Here is a 24,289-nt window from a genome sequence, read left to right as displayed (position 1 = left end):
TTTGTTTTTAGTTAATTGCAAGCTATAGTTATAAAACACATGAATGCATGGAACTTAGACATGTGTGAATTTGGGAAGGTGCATGTAGTCAAGTAATGTGGTACCTAGAAGAGGTTGTGAAGTGTTAGAAGCACATTTTGAAGTCATTTTACAGTGGGAGTTTTGGTTCTGTCTTGCAAGAAAGGAAGAACTATGGGTAGCTTTTAGCTCAGTCCTTTATAGGTAAATGTGAGATCACAACAAAACATAGCGTTAAAAGATAACTGAAGCCAGTACATTGGGTTAAGAAGTTACTATGAAACTTGAGAATAGGGAGGATTGATTAGTGAATACAGTAAGTAAGTTATGGTGTATTGAGATGATTCGAGTCTGTGATATGCTTAGATTATCTCTGCCCTGGAGAAATGTTCAGTGGTTAAGAGCATTTACTGTTCTTGCAGATGACCCAGGTTCAGTTCTCAGCATGGACATGGTGACTTACAACCCTCTGCAACTCCAGATCCAAGGGTTCCAACACACTCTTCATCCAAGTGTACCAGTCACATATGGTGCACATATATACATGAAGGACAATGCTCGTGCACATACAATGTTGAGAGCTGACTTTTAGCAGAAAGCAGCTAGAAAGCAGCTATCATCTTTGCACCCATCTCGAGCCGTATACGCTGATAAGGGACTTGTTTTTCAACAGCCTACAACAGCTGAAGCACACTCTGATAAACATCTTGCTTATCCCATATAGCTTGTTTTGCTGTTTAGTGACCCCCCAGCTGCAAGGCACATGTGATATCCATGCCTGCAAGGTGCACATGGTAAAGTGTCTTCAGCTTTCTTTCCCTGCTTGTGCTTATAAATACCCAGGATTGCCTTGCAATAAGATATAGTGAATGGGAGACAATAAATGAGACTTGACTACACACCCTGTTTTGTCTCCATTCTTTGAGTCTCTTTCCCTTCTTCCCCCCTACTCTCTCTCTTGCTAGACCCTGACCCGTGGACTGGAGCAGCAGAGTGGTCTGGAACATTTTGGCCCCCAAGCGTGGGGCAGCTTGGGCCAGGACACAATGTAAATAAGTGAATCTTTAAAAATAAGGTCTCCAATTATATAAGACTAGGTATAAATAATTATGGGGTAACTTTTAATGCATATAATAAAGATCTTGAAATGCATAACTTACCTTTGGCCAGTAAAAATTGAAATTGCATTTTTTTTTTTTACTTTTTATACAGTTGTTTATGAATATTTACACAGTAAAACATTTTAATGCTTAAATATGTCTCTTCTATATGTCTATATAGATGATATTGTCTTCACTTGGGTTTCCTGTAAATAGGTTTCAAGATGGTGTATTGGTACTTTTTTATTACTATAACCTAGGGGAAATTCATTTATAAAGAAAGATACTTATTTTGACTCATGCTTCTGGAGTTGTTAGGTCTAGGGACCTCTTCAAGTGACACCCTTTACACATTGTGCTGGGCAGTATAGAATGTCACATAATAAAATACTGGGAACACATGTATATATGTCTGTCTGCTCTCTCTTCCTTTTGTTTCAAAGCCACCAGGATTCAGACTTAAGGGATCCAACCTATGAGTGACCTTAACCTGCTTACTCTCCAAAGTCTTCACTTCTAAATACCATCATTGGATTAGATTTCACACTTTTAATTTAATCATCATGTAATTTTGTAGATTAAACTTCTGTGTGAGGTCAGAAGAGAGTTGGGACACATTATGTTCAGAGCAGAGCAAAGGGAAAATTTTATGGAAGGGGTGCTTGTGGGAGAGAAACCTATTTGGAAGAGAAGGTAGCACTAGGCAGAGGAAGAAGCTGCACCAAGAAGTGATTTTAACAGAGGCATCCTGAGAGCTCTATGGCTGGTGTCAGAGTTCTGTTATCTGATGCAAAAATGTATCAGAAAATCACTTTAAATGAGAGGAAGGATTTATTCTTGTTAATAGTTTTTCAAGGTTTCTGTGGTCAATTCACTCTTTTACGTCTAGGCCTAGAGTTCAGCAGAGCATCATGGTGTGGGGCATGTCATAGAACTTGTGTATGGCAGTCAGGAAGCAGTAAAAGAGAATGAGAAAGAAAGACTAGGAACAAAAATATACACTTCAGGAATATAACCTAGCCTTCAACTAGAGCCAGGTGCCTATAGTTTCTCCCACCTATCCAAAGCCCATTAAGTTACCCATAGAAGAGTTAGTTCATTGACAAGATCGGAACCATTCTAATCTAATCACCTTTTAACACTGTTACAATGAGGACTAAGACTTTAGCATGTGAGCTTCTGTAGGTATAGAGATCCAAACCACAACCAAAATGGGCCTTCAAAGTTGTCCAGAACTGACAGAATGAGGCTGAGTCTTTGCCTTTTTTCACCAGCTTACTACTGGATTTTGCCTGCCTTCAAGGAAGGATCATGACCGTAGGCAAGACAGTTAACCATGGCTTAGGGCAATTCTCAGTGAGGTGTACAACCCAGAGCTGCCAGTGGCTGGTACTAAGAATTGTTAAGGTTAGATGTGTGTGCCCTATGAGGACAGCCAGGAGACATACTACAGTACCGACTGGTTATTGGCATAAATATAAAACACATTTTTGGATTTTGCATACCTTGTTTGCATACCTTGTTCTTGCATACATGAAGATATAGGAGGAAAAATAATTCTTAGTTCAAAAGTCAGTCTATGAAATTCGCTATTTTTATTTAAAAATCCTTGCAATTAGTAATAGAAAGTGATTTATTTATCTTGGCAAACCAAACATAGTATGAGTCCAAGGCCTTCTGGTCTACCTCACCGGCCATAATCCACACAGTCTTATGCTTCTGATACCTGCATTTGTCTCTCAGGCACTTCATTTTCTATTTTTGATAATGTTCTAGTACTTTCACTATTATTTTTCATAATTTTTCCTTTTGCTGGCTTCTAATGATTTCTTTCCTCTGCTTCTGTGCTCAGCCATACATTTAAAGATGTACTTTCAATAATTTATTTAGAACCTAGAGTTTCAAAGCAGGATTTATTTTAAAAACTTCATGTACTCCACAGAACTGCAGAAAGCTAAATCCCAACTGTCTTCACCAAATTAAATTTTTTCATATTCTTCACATTACTTTAGCTCTTTATTTCTTAAATTGCCTCTTCTCAATTTTATTCTCTGTTTCAAAAGATATATATATATGTATATACATACACACACATATATATGCATATATATATATCTTTTGAAACAGAGAATAAAGAAGAAGATATATATGTATGTGTATACACACACACACACACACACACACACACACATATATATATATATATATATATATATTCTTTCTATATCTCTTCTTCAATCAATTTTGTCTAATGGAGAATTATTTGATCATAAACTATTATTATTCCCATATAACTTTTCTGTTTTGTATTGTTTAGTTGCCTTCTTAGCCCAGTTCCTCTATGTGAATTTTATTGGAGCTTCCCTTAATTCATTACAAAAGATTTATCTTCTAAAGTTTTATTTTAACAGGAAGGGTGATATGTAGGAGGAGCTAAGGTGGGAGGAGTAAGGAGAGGAGGAGTAAGGAGAGGAGGAGGAGAAGGAGAGGAGGAGGAGAAGGAGAGGAGGAGCTAGATGATGAGAGAGAAAGAGAGAGGGGGGCCAGACATGGAGGCAGATGTTCACATGTCTCCGCCAGTCAAAGATAGCTGATATATCTAGGTTGGGTATTGGGTTACACTTCTGATTGATATTGACCATTACCGAATTTATAAAGCCATTGGTTAACATTAAAAAAACTGTATAAAAGCAGAAAGGAGAAGGGGGTATGGGATAGGGGTTTTCTAGGGAGGGGAAATGGGGAAAGGGGATGGCATCTGAAATGTAAATAAAATATCCAATAAAAAAATAAATGTTTTAATTCAAATAAACAAAAAAAACCCAAAAACAAAAACAAACAAACAAATAAAAACCAAACAACCAAACAAAAAGATTTCTCTTCTAGTGATTTCCCGTCTTTAGGTGGTTTAGTTCCACAGCAGCTCCCTTACCTCAGATATAGATGATGAAACTGAGTCACGGCAGACAGATTCCTTCCTGTTCCCTTTACCTTGTCATGGAGACTGGTTCTTTTTTACTCTCAACTAATCTCTTTCTCCCTGACATGAAGATTATTCTTTGTCAGGTGAACATGCATAGAATATTCAGGTTTGCTGTTGCCAGTCTTTCTTACTGACTTTACTATGCCCACATCTGCTGGTAGAGAGAAGACCTGCTGGCTGGTTCCCACACTTAGCATCCTCATTGGTGGCACTTGAAGCCAGATATCAGAACGTCTTCCCTGCATTCGTGTGCATGGAGACCTCATGTTCTTCGTTGGGGTCATTTAACGTTCCTTGGGGGTTGCCACCTCCCAGTGCTCTTTGTTGCTCACTCAGCCAGGAGACAAGGCCTCCTTCTATTCTCGGAGTTGTCCCTCTGCTCACCCCCTCCAGCAGCTTTCAGGCAGCCTTCTTGATGAGCAGAGTTTACATTAGGAGTGTTTCCTGCTTTTATCAGTTCCATCTGCATGGCTCAGAATCCTTATTCTTGGTCGACTCCAGGAAAGGGAGCATTTAGTGTTTTGTTCTGATCTTAGGCTCACTGCAGGGTGAGAAGCAGGTGAAGAAGAGTTTCTCATAAAGATCTGAGAAGGACTGTCTTATTAGCTTAGCCTCAGGAGAGAGTGTGCCTTTCCTTACGCAATGGAAAACAAACCCCCACAGAGGACAGAAAGGAGAAATGTTTGGTCAACAGGAAGTAAACTGATCATGTTAAAAAGGTATTGTCCTTGTGGGTGATGTGAGAGATAACACATACAACAGGTATCATAATGTATTTCTGAAAATTTGCATTATGCCCTCCGTGTGCCAGGCTATATCGAACAGGCAACAGAGGAACTAAAGTTTCCTCTCTCTAGCCCTTCTCTTGTTACAGAGGGGCCACCCAGTGAGCAATTGGGCACAACAGAAGACAAGAGTCTGTTCTCTGTTGGAGTATGTGATAAGGAATGCCAGCCAGTGAAGTGCTTAGTGGAAACCCCCTGTAGACGTGCCCTGTAAGCCAGACCTAGAGGAGTAGGGAGTCCAGGCATGGGACAGCGGAGGACAGCATTCCCGGCCAAGAGTAGAAAAGCTCCTGGAACAAGAAGGAGATTAGTGAGTTTTTAGAAGACTCACACTGCCAGTTGGAGTGTAGGGATCACAAGCTGAGGTTGGAAAGGAAGGTGACTCAAGAGGCTGGTGTTTATTCTCATGTTACACTGTGGAGATAATTAAGCACCTAATGTCAATAAATAGAGATGGCTTAGAAAGCTATCAAAAAGGTGTAATTTGAAAGCCAGGGGGAAAATGCATAACATCAGCTTACACATTCAAAAGCTTTCATAGGAAGATGCCAACTTCAAAATGACTTTGCCAGAATACATAGGATAAAGACAAAGTTATTTATAGATTCATATTTTTTCATTTATTGAAGATAGATTTTTTTCTCACCTAATAAATCCCGATTATGGTTTTATCCCTCCCTCTGCTGCTCACAGCCCCCCCCCCCGTCTCCCCTCTTGTCCTGATCTACCCCCTTCATTTCTGTCTCTCATTTGAAAATGAACAGACTTCTAAGGGGTAATAATAAAATAAAGTCTAATAAAATACAGTAAGATAAACCAAAAACAAACACATGGGAATTGGACAAAACAGGGAAAAGAATCCAAAAGAAAGTGTAAGGAGAGACTCACTCTTAAACACACTTGGGAATCCCATAAAAACACCAAGCTAGAAGCCATAATATCTAGGCAAAGGGCCTGTAGCATAAAAAGAGAAAAGAATACATATATATCAAAAAGTAAAAAGGAAAGGAAAGGGTCTGACAGGGCATTATGAGACAAGAAACCACCAATGATGCACTGAGTTCATATCTGTTGGCCATACCCTGTTGGGCATGCAGCCTGCCCTTAAAAGCAGTTAGTTTACTCATGAGACTCCCTTGGAGGAAACTAAATTTTCATTTGCAAGTGGCTATCAGTTAGAGATAACTTGTGGGTTAAGGATTGGGATACGTGCCCACTTCTCTTCAGCTCCAGGACCCCATCAGGGTGTGGACCTGCACAGGCACAGAGCATATTGCCTCATGTCTCTGTGAGTCTTATGTGCATCCATCATGTTAATCTAGAGTGCCCTGCTCTTGGTGGACTCCATCTCCTCTGACTCTTACACACATTCTGCCTCCTCTTGCAGGACTTTCTGAATGCTGAGGGGAGGGATTTGATGGATCTTTTGGATCTGAGTGTTGCAAGTTCTCTCACTCTGCATTCTCTTACTCTCTGACTGTGGGGCTCTCTCTCTCTCTCTCTCTCTCTCTCTATCTCTATCTCTAATCTAAATCTAAATTTATATCATCTATCTATCTATATCTATACATATATGTGTGTGTGTTTCAAATAGAGAGATACTTTGTCTTCCTTTCTAATTTTTATCCCCTTGAGCTACTTCAGTTGATTTATCTATCGCTAGGGCTAAGATTTCAAATAGTATATTTAGTAGGTATGGAGAAAGTGGCCAACTTTGTCATGTTCTTGATTTTTCAGTGTAATTTTTTTGAGTTTCTCTCCATTTAAGTTGACGTTGGCTATGGAGTTGCTGTAAATTGTCTTTATTGTGTCGAAGTATGTCCCTTGAATCCCTAAAATCTCCATGACTTTTATCACGAATGGGTGTTGGATTTTGTCAAAGGCCTTTTCTGCATCTGATTTAGTTGGTGGATTTATTCATGTTACGCTATCCTTGCATCTCTGGAATGAAGACATCACGGTCATGGTGGATACTCTTTTTTTGTGTTCTTGGATTCAGTTTGCTCCTTTTTTATTGAAAAATTTGCATTGACATTCATAAGGGAAATTGGTCTGTAATTCCTTTTTTTGGTTGGGTCTTTATGTGGTTTTGGCATTAGTATAACTGATGTTGTAAAATGAATTGGGAAGCATTCCTTATGTTTTAATTTTGTGGAATAATTTGAGGAGTATTGGCGTTAACTCTACTTTGAAAGTCTGGTAGTCGACTTCTGCACTAAAACCGTTTGCCCCTGGACTTTTTTTCAGTTAGGGAACTTTTAATTACTGCTTCTATTTCACTGGGGGTTATATTTTTTGTTGTTGTTGCTTATTTGATCTTGATTTAACTTTGGTAAGTGATGTGTATCAGAAAAATTATTCATTTCTTTTAGGTTTTCCAATTTGGTACAATACAGGTTTTTAATGGTATGTCCTCCTGATTCTTTTTATTTCATGTGTCTGTTTTTGTGCCGCTCTTCTCATTTCTGACTTTGTTAGTTTGCACATTCTCTCTGCATTTTAGTTGAGTTGGATCAATATTCATCATATAATTCATCAATATTATTAGTTTACTCAAAGAACTACTCTTTGTTTTCATGGATTCTTTGTATTGTTTTTTTTTTTGTTTGTTTGTTTGCTTGTTTCTATTGACTACAGCCCTGAGTTTGATTATTTCTTGCCATCTACTAATTTGGAGTGTGATTTCTTCCTCCTCTTCCTTCTCTTCTTCTCCCTCTCTCTCTCTCTCGCTCTCTTTTTAATTCTAGAGCTTTCGTGTGTGCTGTTAAATTACTGGTATGTTGTTACATTTTTTTTTTTTAAATGTAAGCACCTAGTGTTATGAATTTGCCTCTTAGAACCAACTTTATTTTATTCCTTAAATTTGGGTATGTTGTGTATTCCTTTAATTTAATTCTAGAAAGTCTTTAATGAACCATTTTTATAGTGAGCTATTCAGTTTGTAAGCTTTGTGTAGATTTCTATTGTTGTTGATGATACTCAGCTTTAATCTGTGATGGTGAGATAGGATGCAGGGTGTTATTTCAACTTTCTTGTATCGTTTGAGACTTGCTTTGTGACTGAGTATGTGGTCAATTTTGGAGAAAGTTCTCTGATGTGTTGAGCAGAAGGTATTTTCTTTTGTGTTTGGCTGAAATGTTCTGTAATATCTGTTAGGTGGATCTGGTTTATACTGTCAGTTATTTACAGCATTTTTTTTTTTTGGATGACCTGCTTATTGGTGAGAGTTTGGTACTGAAGTGTGTGAAAGTAAATATATGATTTAAACTGTAGAAGTGGACTAAAGTGGACTAAAGCTGAAATTTTGCTCCCTGTCTCACTCTGTGTGAGAAACTTCTTTCAAAGAGTTGTAGACCTGGAATCATCTCTAGTTCTCTGCTTTAATTTCTAGTAATTTCAAGTGAGGCATGAATGCTAGCTGTCACTCAAATGCTTGGTTTGGAAGCCTGAAGAACTCTAAAGTGGCTGTGCCCTATTCCCTTTCAGGTTCAAATACAGCACTTTGGTCCTGGCAGCTGGGAAGCAGCATGTGTACAAGGTGGGGTAGCTGGCTGTTGGTCCTGGACAGAGAAGGAGCTTGGTTGCAGTAGCAGAATGTCCCTGTATCACTTAGCTAGTCATGGGAAACTATTCATTTCATATCCATGCCCTGGTAGTAGAGTTCAAAGTTATTTTGGGTTTTGATGAGCATACCAACAACAGACTATCAGTGCAGGAAGCCAAGTTTGTACCATCTGTGCTGTGTTTGTATCTACAGAATTATCTGGAAGACTGATTGCTCAGGTATCTGTGCCTCCTGGCCTTCCAGTGTTCCATCTAGAAAGGTGGTTCACACTTTCTTGAAAGTCACTGTGAATAACCTGCATAAATTCCTTCAGCATAGAACAGGGATCACAACACTCAGTATCAAGAGCCACACAGTGCTACCTTGAATGGTCACTAAATGCAAACAGAGTGTAGACCCCAGTGGTGCTGTGCTACCAAATGTTGGATAGTTGGCTTCCCAGGGGGAAACAGTTAATTTATATTATTTGACAATATTTATGGTAAAGCATATAAAGAGCTTTATAAAGGCAAACATGATTAAAATCAGTACAAGTGGGGATGGGGAAGCAAAAATAAAATAATCGTGTTTGTATAAAACAAATGAATTTACAATTGCCATTCTGGATGGCATTATTAGAGATGTTTATTGCTTGGGTAAAGAATAAATATCACTGTTGTTACACAAAGTTCTTTAGAAAACACAGGAGGAAATAATTCCAACTGATTATTTTGAACCCATTCATTTTCCTCCTACCAAACTCAGATGACAATATCTTGAGAACACTGTAGATCAGTATAGTTCATGATCTGACATAAAATAAACCCAAATCTTGAACAGAATATCAGTAAGTGGATATATACATATCCAGCAGTATACGTATATAACTTATGATAAACAGCCATGGGCTGTTACTCTGACATTCAAAATCAATTAATATGCTATTGAATTGACAGAATAAGGTAGTTGTCTCAAGACATGCAACAAAACCATCTGAAAAATAATGCCACTTATAGGAAATGTGTATGTGTGTCCCCCAAGTAAATTTCTATGAGATTTTCTTCAACTAATAAAAAGACATCAATGAAATACTGTCAAACTTCACTGTTGAGAAACTAAACATGTTCTCTGCCACAGAGAAGATGATAAAGATTTTCTCTTCTACTTCATTTTGTGCTAGGACCCTAAGTAACAGGAAAATGCAAAAAGAAAAGTGAGTAAATTGTATGTAATTTAGAAAAGAGTTTTATTATTTGAGACACACACATACACACACACACAATAATTTTTAAAATAGCTACTTAAAACTACTAATCAAATAATCAAATTTAGTAAAGGCACATGGAACAATACCACTATTTAAAACATATTTTTTAAAGTAACAACAAAGAAAACATAACAATATAATAGTGTACAATAGCTCCCAAACCATGAAGTACTTACATATAGATTCAGCAAATATTGTGACTATCTGTACCTTGTTAACTACAAATACTTTTGGGAGAACCTAAAGACAACCTGAGCACATGGTTGTATAACATGTTACCAGCAGGAAGCCTCAGTTTAGCCAGGAGGTCAGTTCTCAATCAGTAACACTGAGAATTCTGACTAGATATTTGTAGAAATTTAGCAAGCTATGATTCTGACATTGAAATGGATGCATAAAGGACTGAAGGACTTCAAAACTATTCTGAAAGAATGGACATTGTAAAAATGTGTGGTAAGAGGAATTTTAATATGGTCTCAGGATGCAACCCCTTAGTTTGACCTGTCTAATTTTTCCCCTTGCATTGGGAAGAGGTCTATAACGTGAAAGGATTTCATTATTATAATTAGATTATCCTGTTCAGCAAAGATGAAGGGGCTTCCACCAATGGGTTCACATGGGTCTGAAGTGGCTCCTAGCTTATGTGTATACACTGACACTAAACCCTTATCCTATAGAATTAGACATAACTTCACCTCCTGTGATGGGCAATCTCAATGTCAACTTGATAGAATCTAAAATCACCTGGGAGATGAGTCTCTGGGTCTGCTTGTGGGGTATTGTCTTGATTCGGTAATTGTAATGGGAAGGCCAGTCCATTGTGGGTGGTACCATTCCTTAGGCTTGAATTTTAGACAATATAAAAAGGAGAAATGAGCTGAGCAGAAGCTTTCAGGCTTCGTTTGGGTTCTTGAATTATTTGAATGTTTTATCCATGGATTCTATGTGTCTTGATCATATGCAGCCTCCTCCTTCTCTTCTAGGACCATGTAGCATGTACGTTTCCCAATTTTCTCCCCTCCTCCTCAGTCCAGTTAGTGCTATACCACTGGTATTTGCATGGGTGTGGAGTCAATCGCTTGCTGGTCATAGGCAGTCTACCAATTGCTTCTACACATTCTCAATGACTTCCTACTCATTTTCCACTAAAAGTGCCTCTGATTATTGTCATTCTGGGCTCAGCTCACTTTCCAGTTGCCATCGCCATCAAGAATCCTTCTCTCTCACAGTCAAGAAGGAAGGCTTCACCTGTACTCCTCATCCTTATTGTGGTATTCTGAACTTTGGTTTGTATTCATTCTGTCTTCCTCTCTCCATGTATTGGGACTTCCAGCCATCCGATAGCCTCCCCAGATCCCCACCCCAATTACAAAAGAGTTCTTAGTCTTCTCACTTCCCTCATGTCCACTGCTATGAATAGGACTCCTTTCCCAGCATCCTTTCCTGCTTCCAGCACCACCTTGTTCTCAAAGTTTGGACAATATTTTATTAAACTATCTGAATGGCTAATTTGAAGATTATTCAGGCTAAAATATTGACACACACACACACTCACACTCACACACACACACACACACACATATATATATATGTATGTATATGTAAACATATGCATGTACATACAAGTATTTATAAAAGCATAGTACTTTTCAATTTTCCTTAGCATTCTTTATTCATAATAAAGAGGTAAATTAATTGCTTTGTGGCTTCTCTTACATTATTAGCAAAAGTATTGAGACTAGACCTACTGATTATTGTGAGATTCCATTCATATATGAAATCTTGCTATTAAACAAAAATGAAAGTTTTGGTTTTTCCAATTGTGGCATGAAAAAAAGGAAACAGTCTATATCCCTCCTACTTTAAGGAAATAATGCTGAGAGATAGTGTCATAAAGTTTTAAAAAATAACTACAACTATCTACTTTGTGAAGTAATTGTTATGAATATCCAGTCCATTTGAAGTCTAAGGTGATGAATAATTCAAAATCATGGATAACTTAAAATTATTCATGTACTTGAAAAGTTAAGTAGTTAATTTAACCTTGAGCAAATCATTGATTTTTTTTATTTTGTTTTTCTCTTGCACGTTTGTAAGAGGATAGTGAAAAATTGTTCATCCAAAAGCAAGGTAAGTAGCTGGCAGCTCCAATTTGGCACTAAAACAACATACAGAGTTGTTCAGTTGCCGGCTGTAATTATTAATCTTTACATTTTATAAAATAGTGAATATTTGCTACACATTAGATTTTAAGGGAGAATTCTATCCAGATATCAAAGCAGACATAGTTGGGAAATAGTTTTGGGACCCCTTTGAATACTAGTCTTAACTACTAACTATACTCTAATATCTGATTGAAAGTTGCATTAAAATACTTATTTTTTGCATTAATATAATATTGGAGCATGGCTACCCTATAATTATAAAATCATAAGAACTGAAAGATAAATTGTTTATATTCATGCTATATTTTTTAATTCCATAGGAATTTAAATATCATTCTACAGAGATTCTGTGTGTGTATGTGATTTACAAAAAAATTATCTGTGGTGTAATAAAAGTTTATACACTTTATGACTGTGCCAATGGCTAAGATATGGGCTAGTCATTTCTTTATTTTAACCTTTATTTCTTACTATTAGTTTGAAGAGTGGTAAAATAGTCAATCAAATACTTTTGTTACTCTCTCTGGATTACTTTGTTGCTGTTGGGCCTAAAGAAACTTCTAGAACTCAGATGAACATAAAAGTTACTCCAAAATAATTAGGAATCTTCCTTTTCCCCTTCCCACACTCTGTTTCTCAGTCTAGTTATGTCTTGGTGAAGGCTATGTAGATTGATACATTTCATGGAAAGGTGATGTGGGGCCGTGTGATCAGCAGTGGGATTTATATCAGTGAGAGGCAAACATGCAGAGGTGACCAGCATTTAAACCACATGGCAGAATCAAGATGGATAGACATGTGGTCTTTCGGATGGATGCTCTTGCTAGTGGGGAATGGGACCTCCCTGCACATATCCATAAGTGAACCTTTAAACCCTCTTGAGAGGGATCAGGCTGGCACAGTTATCTCTGAGATGGTGTTCTTCCTGACAACTTGTCTCTTTTCTCTCCTTTTCAGGCAGCCTCCTCTGCCTAAAAAGACATAATTAAAAACCAAAGAGGGGTTGGACCCTGCAGCAGTTGCTACTACAGAGTGAAGGGAAACATTTTTCTAGTTGTTCATTGCACTAGTGCTGTCTTGGCATGAATTCCAGCTCTCTTGGGGTGTTTTTTTTTTTTTTTTTTTTTTTTTTTTTTTTTTTTTTTTTTTTTTTTAACAAATAACATCAGTTATGTGTTGTAAAAGATAAACTTGAAACAAAAGATTTTCTTTCTCTTCCAGTTTGTTGTTGCGGTGTTCTGGACCATCTATGCCTATGACAGAGAGATGATATACCCAAGATTGCTTGACAACTTTATCCCAGGGTGGCTGAACCATGGAATGGTGAGTGCATTAAAATAAATAGCTTCCATTCATAAAAATGCTACCAAAGAGCTATTGTTGAATTCAGACATCCCATCATAGAGACCTAAGTGTGTGTCGTGTTCTGGAAGAGGACAACAAGAGAAGAATAGCAAGCGTAACAAGATGTCTTCCCGTGGGACTGAGCCATTGTGTACACTGCGATAGAGGACTCCGTTTTGGGGGTGGGGGGGCGCAGTGGCATTAAATCATACAACTAGCTCCTTCCTGGATGAATGCAGTTTTTGTGCCCTAAGAAGCCAGTCCTCATACCTCAAGGTTTCATTTCCACTGACACAGCTATTGGCCCTTGGTTCCACCCCCACCTTGCTGCAGAGGAACCATGTTGGAAGTAACATTGCAATTGGGCAGTTTTTCCAGAACACAGCAAGACTCTTGTTTCCTCCAAGATCCGTAGCTGACATTTGAGGTGTCTATTTTTCCTCTAAAAAGGATTTCATATTGAGTGAGTGCTTGTGTTGAGTTTATGTGAACGAACATCATGTACGCAGGTGCCCATGGAGGACAGAAGAGGGAGTCGAATCCCTGGAGCTAAAGTTACAGGCGGTTGTGATCCACCTGATGTGGGTGATAGGAACCTAATCCAGAGCTTCTGAAATCAGGAAGCACTCACGACTGCTGAGTCGTCTCTCCATCACCCATTGGAGATGTCATGAGCAGTGGACATCTGCCGTGTCAGGGTCCACTCTTGCCGGGAGTTCTGCCTCCCATGGCTTTGCCCTTTTCTGCCTCTTTCTCTCTGGCACTTGAGCTCTGCCACATTGTCGTTTGTTTAGTCAGATACTTTGGATGGTTTGTTTACCGCTGTACAAGACTTGAGGGTAGTATTTCCTATAGAGAAGTTGTGTATCCTGTTTTCAGCTTCTAGACTGGAGTGTGGTTTTGTTATTAATGAAAAGCAATTTTTAGAATAATCCCAGGATGTTTCCATTGAAAAGGGCAACCTGCCACAGAAATTATAGGGGAAGCAAGAGTTAGAAATCACAAGTCTAAGGTCCAAATAACAGTTTTCTCTGTTATTTTCTTTTTGTCTCCAGTGGTGGGACATTTTAAACAAAGCACAATGCACTAATTAACATGACTGTACAGAGGGACTTTCAGCCATTCTTTCTTAAAGGAAACCCATCCAAAGTGGTATATCTCAGGCAATTTGAATTTTCTATGAGCTCAGTTAGAGCTGTTGAAGACTTAACCTGTTGATCTAGTTTCCCACATAAAAAACTGGGTCTTGTTAGTCTTCAACATCTCTTGACCCAAGCGTCCTATTTCTCTAAAGATTCCTTGTCTTAGTGTTTCTATAACTGGGACCATGCTTATGATCATGACCAAGGCGATCCCTCCTCCTTGACTGAAAATCAATTATCTTCTCATACAATATAACAGTTTCTGTTCCCTCTATCCCTCCAGTTCCTCCCCACCTCCCCTCCCACATGGACCCACTCCATGTTTTTGTCTCTCATTAGAGAAGAATAGGTTTCTAAGAGATAATAAAAAAATAACAAAATAAAATATAAGATAAAGCAAAAACTGTCACATTGAAGTAGACGAGGCAAACCAACAGAAAGAAAAGTAAAGCTCAAGAGAAAGCACAAAAATTAGAGACATATTTGTTCACACACTCAGGAGTCCCATAAAAATACTAAAAATACTAAACTGAAAGCTTTCGTATAAGAAAAAAACCTGGTGCAAACTCGGGAAGGCTCTGACCTTGCTAATTCAGTCTCTGAATTCATTTGGCTTTGTTAATTTGATTAGGGACTTGTTGTCCTGGTGTTTTCTATCCCCTCTGGTTCTATCTTTCTTCTGTCACTTCTTGTAGAGTTCGCTGAGCTCTAAGGGGAAGGATTTGATGGAGACATCCCATTAGAACTGAGTGTTCCAAGGTTTCTCACTCTGTGAATAATGTCTGCGTGTGCATCGTCTCTGTATTTGTTCCTGTCTGCCACAGGAGGAAGCCCCTCTAATGATAACTGAATAAGTCACTGACCTGTGAGAAGACTAGAATATCATTAGGAATCATTATACCACTACTTTGTTTCTTTAAAAAAAAAATTAAAAAAAAAAACAGTAGCATTTGATTTTATGTAATGTCTTTTGGCTATCTAGTCTCTGGTTCTTAGCCATCTAGTCAGGGTTGGGTATGGGTTTGATCTTGTAGAGTGGACCCTAAATCATATCTGATTACTCCCACAAACTTTGTACCACCATCGCTGCACATATTTTGCAGGCACCATTGCAGATCAAAGGGTTTGTGGTAGGGTTTATATTTCCCTTTGGTAGTTTGCAGAGTACCTTCCCATATCAAAGATACTAGAGCACAGGGGTGATGGTTCAATCATTGTAGGCACCAGCTCCAACTCTCCATGTTTAATGAGTTATGTGAGTGTTGTCTTCAACAATGAGGGCTTGTACTTTTGTGGAGACCAACCCATTGTCTTGGCAACAGGATTGATTGTTTGGGGATTTCCACGGGACCATTTTGGCCAACAATTCAATTGGATATAACTTAGATCTGTTACTAGAAGCGTAATTTGGTGACATGATACGGCCAGTTGGGACTCTGTTTCCTGATTATTTAGCTACTTCATTAGGATTGTTTTTATATATTTTAGGAAGATTCCACTGCACTAGACCACTCTTCAAATTTCCCTCAATTCTAGATCTCTTTCCACATTCCCTCCCCCTCTCTCCCCATATGATACTTCCAATCCCCAGTCCATTTGTAAGAGCTCTTCTGTGTTCCCCTTGCAGGGAGATCCATGTGTCTTCCCATTCCCTTCCTTTATACCTAACCTCTCTGGGTAGCTTGGTTATCATTTACTTAACAGCTAATATCTACATACAAGCAAATCCATACAATTTTTATCTTTTCTGGGTTACCTCAGTCAGGATGATTATTTTCTTAGTTACACTCATTTGCCAAGGCAACTCTTATAAGGGCATTAAATTGGGTAATAGTTTATAGTTTGAGAGGTTTAGTCCATTATCATCATGGCAGTGAGCACTGAGGCACACAGGCAGAGTTGATGCTGGAGAAGTAGCTGCCATTCCAAGTCCTGATCAGCAAGTAAAAAGGAGGGGATGGAGACTGGGTCTGGCATGAACTTTCAAACCCCAGAGCTCACTCCCAGTGGCACACTTCATCAAAAAGGGCCACATCTACTCCAACAGGGCCATCCTGCCTAATCCGTCTAATCTTTCAAAGAGCCCACTTCCTGATGACTAGACAGTCAAATGTATAAGCCTGTGAGGGCCATTCTTCTTCAAACCATCACACTCCTGTACAACCAGAGAGCGCGATGATTTATTGTCTTCTTATGAAGCTATTCCAAATTCCCCAAGCAGATTTAGCTGTTTTGTTTTTCATGTTTACATACACTGCCCTATTTCTACTGTGTATGTGTTTACTCCCATAAAAAGTTTTAAGGTCGTATACAAAGCGTCAGCTTTTGGATCCTCAGCATAGCTTACGTGTGCTACGATCACTACATGCTTGATGTATTGAGGAGTGAAGTAAGTGCTGTCAGCTTTCGCAGTTCTCTCCTACCTAAATCTAATTGATTCTGTTTCTTCAGACTATTGTGTGCTAGGCATTCTATAGTAATTACATCTTTAATTTTTTCACAATTGTCACTATGAATAAAAAATTATGTCATTTGTAAATGAAGAAACCAAAGCTCAAAAATGATATACTCAATGTGTATGTGTATATGTATACATACACAAATATTATATACTCTCCCCCAAATCATATAGCTATGGTGATAAAAATGAGATTTGGATTCATGCCTATTTGGTTTTAAATGTATATACTTATTGATGGTTTGGGTTTTATGTGAGTATGGAAAAGATTAACCAATTCTTTTAAAATGCTATTTTTTATAGATTTTACAAGTGTAGGTCAAAAATGCAGAAGAGATATTTCGAAGTTTTGTTTCAAACTGTATAGCATAGTTTAGCTGTTGAAGAAAAACCAGTTGACAATTAATTAGGGATTTTATAGAAAAAATATTTCATGGTATTTTTCACTCCTCAAAGCAAGAATATAAATAAAGATGCCTTTGCCACTATACAAATAAAACCAAAACACATCGTCACATGCTTATTAGTAGCAGGCTTTGGTCACCATCAGCATATTCTCACTCAAACATGAAACAACATTTGTCCCAGTGTCTTCAAATGTGAGGAGGAGTAACAGGAGCTAATGGCTGTTTTTATTAGGACTCCAAACTGAGTGAATTAGGAACTGGGATCTCCTGAGACTGTTACCTACTGCCCACTCCAGGAATCCTATGCAGCTCTGCTAATGTCAGGAGGTCTTAGCTGAGAGCATAGTTACATCATTGCTATCAACCTTCACTCTTGTCCTGTCTGCTTGTGATTTACATCCCTAAACTGCACAGTATTACCTTCAGAGCAGAGAACCAATCATTTCATTTGTAGATCCTTGCTATGAAGTTTTAATATTTTAAATAAATGGCTTCAGCATATATTTAACCATTGGGAAAAAACCTCAGCATTTTTTTTCTTGACTCATTTGAATAACTTCAAGGTTTTTCTTTTAGAAGTGGGGCTATTTAGAAATGCAAGGAGGAATTGAATGACAAAAATATTTAGCAAAGAGGAAGAATATATTAATTAACCTGTCAAATCCTCTGAGGTAATGTAAGCTCAGTAGATTCTTTCACAGTGAAATTTGTTTCTCAGCAGAAATAAATGAACGGTTGTTGGCAATTTTTAAATCATGGTCCCAAGTTAGTGACCAAGGAATTTTTTCTCTCTCTCCCACCCTCCTCTTTATATACGTATATATGTATATTTATAGATAGATAATCAACATTTTGTTGATTATTTAGATTGAGAATCAAAATCTGAACATTAATTTCTGTAATCACAAAAACTTAAATTTTATAAAAATGTATTATTAGAGACATGCAGTTTCAAAAATTAAATATATTCAGTTTCCAAAATTTAAAGTCTTAAATATTTTAACATTATAGTTTCAGTTTAAACTATAGATGCTATCATTACAATACTAATTTTTTAGTTACTTTTCTGTTGCTGTAATAAAATGACCAAAGCAACTGAAGGAAGAAAAAGTTTATTTGGGCCTAAAGTTCCTGAAAGTTAAGAGTCCATCATGTCAAGAGGAGTAGTAGCAAGCCACAGGCATGAGCAGGAAGCTGAGAGCTCACATTTCCAAACACAAGCAGAAGTACAGAAAGTGAACATGAAGTGAGAGAAGACTATAAACACTCAAAGCTTGCCCGCAATGACATACTTCCTGACCCCCAGCAGTTCTCCACCTCCCAAAGGTTAAAACGACCTCCCCACGGCACCACCAAGTGGTAACCATGTGTGCAAACACCACCTTTATGAGGGATATTTCTCAGTCAATCACAGATTATCCAAGTTTGCTTTCGGAAAATACATCTGACAATGTAGAAGTTTAGCCAATATTATAGTTTGTTTGCTTAGCTAATAAATGGTGAGTGTTTCTGTAATAGCGCCGGTTCTCCATGCCTGTCTGCCTGTCTTGTCACCAAGGGTCTGTGTTAGAGTCACCAAAAATCTTTCCAACATGGCTGTGGACATCTCCATTGGGGAGGTATAGTAAATATAAAGGTCTCTTCTATTCACCAATCCTCAAACCGGAATTCAATTCACAAACCGGAAGAGAGGGTCCAAATGAGAGGAACCCTCTCCCAGAGATTGAGAGAGCGGTCTCTCCAATGCTTGTATTAGTAGTAAGGGTAGAGTAGACAAGCGGTAGTTGCAGCTGGATTTCATTGCAGTTTAGAATGCCATTATCATGGTTAAATCAGGGCAGGAAGAGCGCTTGGTAACAGGAGAAGGACCTGACATGGTGATAGGTATTCTCTACCTATTTGTGAGGAATGTTGAAACATCAGTAAAATACTAATTCAGGAGGTTATAATAGATTACCATTACCTATTTAAATATATATAATTAAAGCCATCCCAAGAAAGAATGTAGTTTTTCTTGTGCGTATTCAGTGAATAGTCTTCAAATATTTTCTATGGATCTAGAGTTCAGGGATCACGGAAGTACAAAAGAGCTTGTAAATAAATTATAGCCCTGTCCCAAAGAATATCACTAAGACTAGAATTTACAATATGGGACTTCTGGGCATAAAGTCAGTCAGATGACTGACCCCAGACTCCCAAGATCTGAAACTCACAAAGCATTTATTTTTGTTTATGTTAGTAATGCCAGAAGTTAAACACAGTTTAAAATAAAAGAGAGTTGTTGTTTGTACCTCTTCCTGTTGTTTACAAAAACCAATCCTAGACTCTATTTGAATGACAGCAGGGGAAATAGATCGATATGTACATGATAACACTAATTCAGTTCATTGTAGAACTAAGAAGCTGCCCCTGGGCTCACCAAAATAGCTTCCAACTTTAATTTTTTATAAGCTATAGAACAGCATATTTTATTTCAGCCAATAAATGTGCTGTACACATCTGTCCTGTCCTTGCATCCTGATTTGTAATCCAACAACTCTACGCATATGTGACACCGAGAAGACATTTACCAAGAGTTGACATGGAAGAATATTTAATGTACTTACTGTGGATGCTCAGAATGGTAGAAAACTTACTTTTATGTCTTTTTACCACTGATGATCATACAAGAAAGAATAAGGCCTCACAGTAAAAAGATCGGTTCCTATTTTAGTTGCTGTTCTATTGCTGTGAACAGATTCCATGACCAAGGCAGCTCTTATAAAAGAAAGCATTTAATTGGGGTCTTGCTTATAGATTTAGAGGTGTAGTCCATTATCATCATGGTGGAATGCATGGAAACATGCAGGCACTCACCGGAGCAGTATCGAAGAGATATATTATGGTCTGTAGGTAGAGATTCTGGACTTGGCGTGGGCCAACCTATAGAGGCATACTTTCTCCAATAAGGCCTTACTTCCTTAGCCTTTTAATCTTCTCAAATAGTGCTATTATGTGATGACCAAGCATTCACATATGTGAGCCCATAGGGGCCTTTTTTCTTTCAAACCACTTTAGTACCCAAACTACCGAGATTGGTCATGAACAGAAATGTAGTTGAGATGTCTACAAGGCCTGCAATAAGTGGGAACCAATTGCTAGTTCGCCTCAGAAAACTTGTGTTGCAAACCTTCGTTCTGCCCAACAGGCTGTTAGCATTGTGGGATTACCCAATGAGACAAACAGAAGAACAGGTTTAATGGATACAAATGGTGTTTAAAGTTGAGACAAATGAGGAAACGTTGCTGTAAAGGCAGAGTGCTCAAGGCTGTTTTCACTCCGACAAGAGAAGCACAAGCTTTCTGACCTGTCTGTGGCTTCTGAACACTGAGCCCAGAACCTTTCTTTTCAGCCATTAGACTTTTCCGCAGTCATGAAAATAAATAAATAAATAAATAAATAAATAAATAAATAAATAAATGTTTCAGCTCTAGGAAGATTGTAGGCTTCCAGTGATGTTCTGACAAGAAGAGGCAATGATGAGCCATGCTCTGCTGTAGAAGACCTAGGGTGAAGGCAAAGCAGTGGGAAAAGCTGGGTATCATCATCATCATCATTAGAGCAGATCTTAAAGCAGGCAGAATCTTTATATTCTACTAATCACAGCAGGAATGTTCGCTCCCCATATAATTTATGAGGAAAGAAATAAACCCTATTACTTCTCATACTTGATTTGTCATGTCTTGTTATATTTAACTGATACCCCCAAGAGCCATAATTTAGGCAAGTAGTTATCCTGTTCAATATTATTTGACATTTGGTAGTAGAGAAAGATTTTCTCCATCTGGTTTTCCCAGAAGACAAGGCGGTAAGTGCTACTTGCATTATGGTTGGTTTTGCAAGAGCTCAAGATCTGACATTATGTTGGTAGATAACATGACATCTGGAATGTTTTCAGCCTTGGGTTTCACAGATTGCACAGTTCATGGTCTGTAGAGTCTGTGCCATCCTGGTATTAGACACTTCATGAGGGGAGTTGCTGAAGGAAATAAGAGCACTGTAAACACTGCAGAGGTTTGAACTGGCCTTTCTCAATTATTTATTGCATTCATTCTAAAGTAAGTAGGAGGCCTCTGATATTTTTGAGAAATAGAAATGAGAAATATGAGTAAAAGTGAGAAACTTACTTTCTGATGGGGGTTGCGAATGTTCTATGCTCAAGTAATTTACAGGAACTGTTTCCTCTACCGTGAACTTTTGTCCATGACCATATGTTCTCCCAAGTCTAGTTCTCTCATTAGGTTTTGCAGAATTAAATTTTAACCTTTGGGTTTCTTCTCCCCTTTTAAAAAACTACTTTCTACCTTCATTTAAAATATGAACAGGCCCATCAGTGGTAATAGTCCAAAACAGACCTCTAAGTTCTATTCAGAGTTCTTGGGTCATCAAAACCCAAACCCAAAGTGTAGTTTACGTAAGGGCCCTTTTCCCTAATCCTAAATCCTGAGATTTCAAAGTAAATTTAATGCATCTGTTTTCCATTCATTTGTAGCTAGGTCTTCACACTTTGTGGAGGGTGGTGGCAAGCAGGAAGGTGTTGTCCTGTGCACTGGTTTCCATCTTCATGCTGCAGACACATCATTCACGAGTCAATTGCTTGGCAGAGTCCCAAACCCATATCCTTTCCAATTCCCTTTAAACTAAGGTGCCAACCTGAGTTAACATCGGTATATTTGCCAAAGGAAGTAAAGAGGGAAAGAAAAGTCCACATGGGTGCCACAGAATCTCACAATCCCAGAATCTTACACTTGTGATCCAAGATCTTCCAGTGTATATACCATGTGATATAAAAGTTCCAGAACAATACTTGATTGACTTGTTGCAGCAGTCTCTGATTGGACAGATCCAAGGATGAAGATCCAACAGGGAACAAGTTATCACCTGTGGGAAAGGTGATCACAAGGAGCAAAGGCCTTTCTCCAATTCAGGTCAGCCAGTTGTCTTTACCTGTTCTGTCAGATCTGAACACCAATCCTCTGAGTTCCTCTTATAAAGTCTTTGAGCTAGTCCCACTGTCCCTGATGACCTCATCCTTGTAATATATGTAGGCGTCATTTCAGCTCTGTGCTTCTGGGTTCCAGTATGGGAGATCATACTCTGGTTTTGACATATGGAGTAAACATTAAAACCATCTCATTACATTAACTCTCTTCCTGTAAATCTCATCACTCAGCATGTGCTGCCATTGCTACATAGATACATGTGTCCATGAGCTCCCTCGAACCACATCTCCGAGGTAAAGCCTATTGTCAGATCTCCTAAACTTGCCCTGGTCTCTTTTTATATCCACTTGATCCACTCTGTTTCAAGGTTTCTGTTTTTCAACCGAGCTATGGTAGCTGATCTTCTCTCTGCCTCCCGTGTCTTTTTGCCTTTCTCAGTCTCCTCTGTTTAACCTCAGCTAAGCCTTTTAGCAGCCTAGATTGTGCTACTCAGAGAATGGAAGTTCCAGTGGCTTCTAGTACATTCCTTGCTCAGGTACCAACTGTGAGGGAAGGGAATCTTGGTCTCCTAGGTTGAGTGGGTTCCTTATGTGCCACAGGGCTTTATTGATGCATTGCTTGCTTTCCATTTGTTTACTTCGTTACTTCTCAGAGTGGTTTTCCTCTTCCACCTCCATCTCCTCCTTATCTGACTCCCCCCACTCCTTCCCTGGCTAGAAGAAGTCTCGTCATATTCTCTATTCTGCCCAGCCATTGGATGATCAGCATTTATTGACAAGGCAAAGAGTAAATGGTAAAAATTACTGGTTTCAGCTTTCTCTGTGTATTCACATATCTGACTCAGTACCTGGGATATAGTAACACTCAGAAAATGTTCTCTATGAATAAATGAATGATTGAGTGAATGAGTAAGTGCCCTTACTCTCTCACTCTGGTTATACTCTCTGGGCTGAACCTGGATTATTTTCTTCATGTGGACCTAAGCTGGAACGCTACCAGTCCCGTTTCATGTTCATGTTTCATAACCCAGCCTCTTAGTATCCCATTCGAAACCTGTTGCGCGCACCTCTTTTGTGTCCCCTTCGCCCGCGAAGAAGGACACGGAGGCAGTAATCGGGTAGTTACTACAGACGAGGCTTTACTTCTTGTAACAGCAAAATCGGAAAAGACACCAAGCCCGGGAAAGGCACTGCTATATATACCCTAGAGTGCGGTGTTCACTTCTGATTGGCTGTTCACTCATCACCCCATATTACGCCTTGGGATGGGCAGTGACTTTTGGCGCGCTTTTGCCTTTTGCACCTGCGCAGTCAGTTGTTTACAAGTGGGAGGACAGGATGTCCGCGCCATCTTGGAATGGCGAATCACTTCGGCTCCCAACAGAAACCCTTGAGCATTTTTGTCGGACCCAGTGACTGATGATCTCCAGTGACAATCTTTTCAAACATCAGAATTATGTGTACCAGCCTCCGAGTGACCAGTGTGACAACCTGCCGGAGCTGGTGCATCTATTAGGGGTTCAGATTGGGAGTGACCCATGCAGCTCCCTGTTCACTTGGTACCTTTGCTTCTTGGGAACTCGTTCCAAGAATCTTGTAACATCTAGTAAGGAGCCACCTCTAAGCATAAATTAATATTCTAGTTCATCAAACATTTTTCTCTAGAACATGGTTAATCATTTAGTATATGATTTCAGGACATTGATAAACATCCATTCGTCTTTTGATAAATAAAAGGAAACTGGATTTTTCTTTCCATCTAAGGAAGACAATAATTTTCTATTGTTCTTTCCACCTTTAGACCTGTAGCTAGCGAGGAGTTTGCACAAAGTGCACTAATTAAGATTTAGCTTAACATAAGTATAAGAATTAGCTCTGATTGGTGGAAATGTTTCCCATTAATTACAATCCCTCTCATCCCAATGAACTACGTTAATGTGCTTGGCTGTATTATAATGTGATTGTTATACGCATCCAGGTACTGGTGTTCTCAGGGCCTCTTTCTCTCTGTGCTACGACTCTGTTGCCCGCACCTCACACTCAACAATGTGACTCATATTCTTTCTTTAACACATCACAAACTGAACCCCAAAGA

General features: G+C 38.6%; 1 protein-coding gene across 9 annotated transcripts in view; it reads left to right on the top strand.

Moving 5' to 3' along the window:
- The window catches only part of Aig1 (androgen induced 1), a 215,036-nt gene that overhangs the window by 51,045 nt on the left and 139,702 nt on the right, over positions 1-24,289 (top strand). For all 9 annotated transcript variants that reach the window (XM_076926893.1, XM_076926897.1, XM_076926896.1 and 6 more), the window contains one exon: positions 13,084-13,185. In XM_076926893.1, coding sequence (XP_076783008.1) covers positions 13,084-13,185 — 102 coding nt within the window. The remainder of the gene's footprint in view (positions 1-13,083; positions 13,186-24,289) is intronic.

This window comes from Arvicanthis niloticus, chromosome 28 (assembly GCF_011762505.2).
Source record: "Arvicanthis niloticus isolate mArvNil1 chromosome 28, mArvNil1.pat.X, whole genome shotgun sequence".
Taxonomy (NCBI): domain Eukaryota; kingdom Metazoa; phylum Chordata; class Mammalia; order Rodentia; family Muridae; genus Arvicanthis; species Arvicanthis niloticus.
The sequence above is the reverse complement of the archived record's forward strand: the minus strand, read 5'-3'. Positions and strand labels throughout refer to the sequence as shown.